This window comes from Limulus polyphemus, unplaced genomic scaffold (assembly GCF_000517525.1).
Source record: "Limulus polyphemus unplaced genomic scaffold, Limulus_polyphemus-2.1.2 Scaffold25, whole genome shotgun sequence".
Lineage (NCBI taxonomy): Eukaryota > Metazoa > Arthropoda > Merostomata > Xiphosura > Limulidae > Limulus > Limulus polyphemus.
This window is the reverse complement of record NW_013665635.1, coordinates 364,917-370,059: the sequence shown is the minus strand read 5'-3', so window position 1 is coordinate 370,059 and position 5,143 is coordinate 364,917. Positions and strand designations below refer to the sequence as shown.

The window sequence follows — 5,143 nt, the reverse complement described above, 5'->3', positions numbered from 1 at the left end:
AGACGGATATCAGAGGCGATGACTAGCTGTCTTCCCTCTAGTCTTTCACTACTAAATTAGGGATTCGTTGGTAAAAGAGTAGCCCAAGAGTTGGCGGTGGGTGGTGATGACTAGCTGTCTTCCCTCTAGTCTTTCACTTCTAAATTAGGGACGGCTAGCGCAGATAGCCCTCATGTAGCTTTGCGCGAAGTTCAAAACAAACAAACTAAATTAGGAACGGCTAGCGCAGATAGCCCTCGTGTAGCTTTGCGCGAAGTTCAAAACAAACCAAACCTTTCTGCATTCCAATTCCACGAATCTTCATTTATTCTAAAGATCATGTAACTGTGTACTAGGTTAATTCTTGGAATACCACAACCATTTAATTCTATCCAAAGTTTTCTTAATACATAAAACTTATTTTATAGCAGTTCAAAGAAAGTTAATGAAACAACCAATATAAAATTGGTGTCTTAAGCAACTATTTAAACGTGTAAATTTATACGTTTAAATAGTTTTATCTCAAATTTCGCTGATCCGTATCCTCAATAGTCTTTATAACATATTTAAACCTCATTAGAATTTTATTAAAACATAAGCTAATGTTTATAATATATAATTCCATTTGAGTTTATCAGCTAGTTTACAGAAAAATACCAATAAAAAAATGTGCAGTCGTATGTTTCAGTTTGAGAAAACCTAGGTAGTTCCTCACTACCGCGTTTTTAATGAATTTTTACTTTTTAGCCGCGGCTCACAGAATGACTTTATTTTTGTTTTTTCTTGTAATTGGTTATATTTACACGAGTGTGCACCACATCAATTTCATTTTTAAGTTTATGTTGTTTTTTTTATATAAGGAATGACTGTAGAAGTTTAGTTTTGATAAAACAATTTTAAGATTCACGATTTACTAATTTCTTAAAATTTTCTGCCATTGCCACACGGTGGCAACTTAACGTCAACCCTATGTGCACGGGTGGGGGTGAAAGTGCACATGCCATAACCATTTACAGAGTGCCATTTAACATGATATTATGTATTTGATGTCAGCTATCATTTTATGCTGTATTGCTGATTTAACGTGGTAGAGGTCAGTAAATACCAGATAAAATATACAAGGATACTGAAAACAAAAAAACTACAGATATGCATTTTGGAGGTTCTAGAGGCTATACAAATGCAATATGTAAACTGAACGAAATACTAAAATATGCTTATCCTTCACATGAACTACGACTTATTAGGGTCTGAATCAAACTGATGTCAGCATTTCACTTACATATCTTGAGTACAAACGCTTTTGTAACACATCTGATTTTTAGTAAACAACAAACTCGTGTATTTAACAAAAACATGCCATATTTCGTGTAGAGGCATGATGATTAACATTCCTTCTTTAATATGCGCATTCGGTTAACGTAAAAACACTTTAACACCATATAAAATTCGGTATATATATATATGTACAACATACACCGCTAGGTTTCACGCTGCACAGTTTCTAGGAACACGATTTTTGATGAACTAGTCCTACGTCCTATAAAGATCGTAAACTTTTACTCGTTCGGTAGACAAACAGTACATGATTACGCTAACTTTCAGTTTGTTTCCAAATTAAGAAATGTGAAGAAAGTTACATCGCAGAGAACGCCTTTTTAACTACACATTTTTTAAGGATGCAGGTAAAGAGTGGTTATTTATTTTAGTGCTAATTTTTGGTTTGTTTTGAATTTCGCGCAAAGCTACACGAGGGCTATCTGCGCTAGCCGTCCCTAATTTAGCAGTGTAAGACTAGAGGGAAGGCAGCTAGTCATCACCGCCAACTCTTGGGCTACTCTTTTACAAACGAATAGTAGGATTGACCGTAACATTATAACGTCCCCACGGCTGAAAGGGCGAGCATATTTGGTGTGACGTGGATTCGAACCCGCGACCCTCAAATTGCGAGTCGAGTGCCCTAACCACCTGGCCATGCCGGGCCTAGTGCTGGTTTTACCGATATGAATAACTCATACGAAAATATTTGTAATAATTTAATGAAACTAACCTAGACAACTAGCTCTTGCTAGTTAACACCACCCTCCGTCAACTTATGGGCTACTCTAATCGAATAGCATACCGACGGCCCTAGAGCGTGGCAAGTGATTTATTGTTTTTTTCTCGTTGTAAGAGGGTGTGAACCAAGTTTTCACAGTCCAGAAATCTTTTTTGTTTTCTTAGTGCAAAGCTACACAATTGGCTAGCTGCACACTGTCCATCGCGGGGAATTGAACATCGAACGTTTGCGTTGTAAGTCCGTAAAGTCAGGCAAACTTATCAATCGGCCCTCATGCAATATAATAACAAAACTACTACTAGCTTGTAATATTGTACCACAATAATTTAAGTTTTACATTGTGACGATTTTCCCCTCCCCCTTTTTTTAACAGTATGAATACTCTCGATGTGTTTGTTTGTTTGAAGTTAAGCACAAAGCTACACAATGGGCTATCTGTGCTCTGCCCACCACAGGTATCGAAACCTAGCGTTTCTAGCGTTGTAAGTCCGCAGACATGCCGCTGTGCCACTAGTGGGCATTCTCGATGTGATGCTATCAACAAAAGCACGTGATAAATTAACGTAGTCTACTGCATTCCTTAGATAAGCTGAGTGTTCCATTTATATAAATCAATATGGGTACAAGAAAATCGTAAGGCATTAACTTATGATCATGAGATTCAATTAGCTTAAAAAAAAAGAGTCAACTAATTTCAGATGATATTAAAATCATATAGTAAATATATTGCAAGCTTTAAGAATATTTACCGAAAATTTATATAATGGTGTTTCTAAAATTTTAATTACAAAGTAGAAGAAAGGTCCTTGTACAAGTAGCCAATAAAACGCATTATAAACGCACAAACAAAAAATATCTATTTATTAAATAACTAGACAGTCATAACTAAAATAAAATGTATTTATTCGTTTTTACTAAAGCAGAAAGATATATAATGGACAGGTGCGTCGAGAGCCAGCCCAGGCCCCAGGGTCAGTAATACTATCGGGCCCCCTTTCATTCTGTTTATTAACCTTTTACTGATTTTTCATAAAAGAAATTTAGGTGACAAATTTCTTCATGAATCTATGAAAAAGCAGTAGCCATTTTAGCTCATTAAGTAGTGAGCTTTGGAATATCCCACTGCCGGGCCGGGGCAGCTGCCCCTCTGTCGTCAGCTCTGATAATGGGCTATTTGTGCTGTGTCCACTATAGGTATCTAAGCCCGATTTTTAGCCGCCAGGTATACAGCTGAGCTAGTGAGGGGCAAATAAAATGTAAAACAAGGTCAAACCTTAGATTAAAAAAAAATTGTTTTCCTTAGTTCTGGTTAACAATAGTAAAATTGTAGGAAGATATTCAGAGAAATGTTTTAGAACCAACTACCATCAAGGTTTTATTTTATATATTTAGAAAGACGTTCATGGGCATTAAACTATGTGATACGGATAGGAACCATTCACAAGATAAACTCTCTAGTAAAAACCATGATAAGTTGTTTCTAGAAACGTGACCAACAGTTGTTATTAAATATCTTACAGTTTAATGAATACAGTACACATTTCTGTTAGAAAATATATTAACATCTTTCAAACACTCTGTACAAATCAGGTAGATCAGCTATCTGGAGAACTGTGGAGTCTTCTGCAAAGAACCTTGGAGGTGTCAGTGTGGACCGGATACCAGGATAAAGAACATGCTCCACTGTCCATTTCCAACTTGGAACCTGAATGGAAGAAATTCAGCTTCATGTTAAACTTATGAATGTTAATATTTTTGTCAGAAGTTTTATCAATGCTCTCATTTTCTGTCCAATATTTGGATTTACTGCACAAATGTACAAACGACCACTACACAGTACCTTGAAACTGTTGTATTTCCACTGTATTAATGTGCATCATGAAAATTAACAAAGAGCAGTTGATCTGCTATTATGAAGATCCTATCTCTACTTTCATATTCAGTGCTATAAACAACTACTAACTGGTCACATTCTAATTCAGATGTTCTCCAAGGTTTCCATTCTTAAACTAATGTCCAACATCAGGATGCATCTAAATTATTAATGAGGACACAACAAAATTAATTTTTTCTGAAAGTCACAATCAACATTAAAAAACAAAAGAGGTTCATAAAAATGTGTTATGTTAGTTACAAGTAGTAATAATAAAGTACGAGTAATTTGGCGTGGTATATATACTCACAGTTTAAATTTGGATTAATCTCGTGATTGTTGTTTTGGGTCATTAGTTGGACAGGTGATTTGAAGTGCTTTGGAAAAGTTGTTTATATAAACATGTGTCCCTCATTTTGACATGTTATTATAAAACTAGTGATTTGTATACAGAAAGCTTTTGCTGATAAATTAATATTTTGTTATAATTTGGCTTTTCTTTATATATTTGTTTTCTAATTATACCACTCTGAACAAGGTGGGAAAAGTATTAACCTATAAATTGAGTCTATGGCAAAAAACTAATCAGACATCTTAATATGACTTTTTAACAGGACCACTGACAGGAACAATTTTTTATTCTTTATTACAAAAAGTGCAGTTCCCCATGGCCAAATAATTTTTTAAGGTTTTCAAAATAAAGGCTGAAATACATAAAAACACAGGTCATACTTCTACAGTGCATACTGGAGGAAATTTCACATTTTGATAATAAATTTAGAGAAAAAATGGACCTTTTCACTCTAGCTAATTATAAGAGAATTTTTATTTTAACCAACATTTCACCTTTGCAGCTTCTTCAGTGCTGGTACGTAAGACTGTTTGATATTACTGTTACGACAGTGTGGGGGTGGTGGTGGTCACGTGATGAGTATTCTAGAAGATTCGCCAGTGCGTTACGACAGCGGGGTCACGTGACGAGTATTCTAGAAGATTCGCTAGTGTGTTGCGACAGCGTTGCATCAACTGACGCTGGTAGCATGTGTTGAGAGTCTTAGAAGTTTCTAGAACAGGCAGTATTATCGTATATAAGTGCGCTAGACAGTGAGAGAGACAGACGAGTCGAAGCAGTAGTGAAGACAGAGACGTAGCGGAGACGAAGCAGGCAGAGAGAAAGAAAGACAGCGATTACGGTCGGCGGGAACTGAGGATAGCAGACACAGAGATCGGGA

The 5,143-nt window shown here is 36.0% G+C and overlaps 1 protein-coding gene across 3 annotated transcripts in view; it reads right to left on the bottom strand.

The window, feature by feature from the left end:
* Positions 1-3,521: 3,521 nt before the first annotated feature.
* The window catches only part of LOC106458921 (DNA mismatch repair protein Mlh1-like), a 44,649-nt gene continuing 43,027 nt past the window's right edge, over positions 3,522-5,143 (bottom strand). For all 3 annotated transcript variants that reach the window (XM_013918491.2, XM_022385479.1, XM_022385473.1), the window contains exon 17: positions 3,522-3,743. In XM_013918491.2, the coding sequence (XP_013773945.1) occupies positions 3,597-3,743 (147 nt within the window). In that variant the 3' untranslated portion in view covers positions 3,522-3,596. The remainder of the gene's footprint in view (positions 3,744-5,143) is intronic.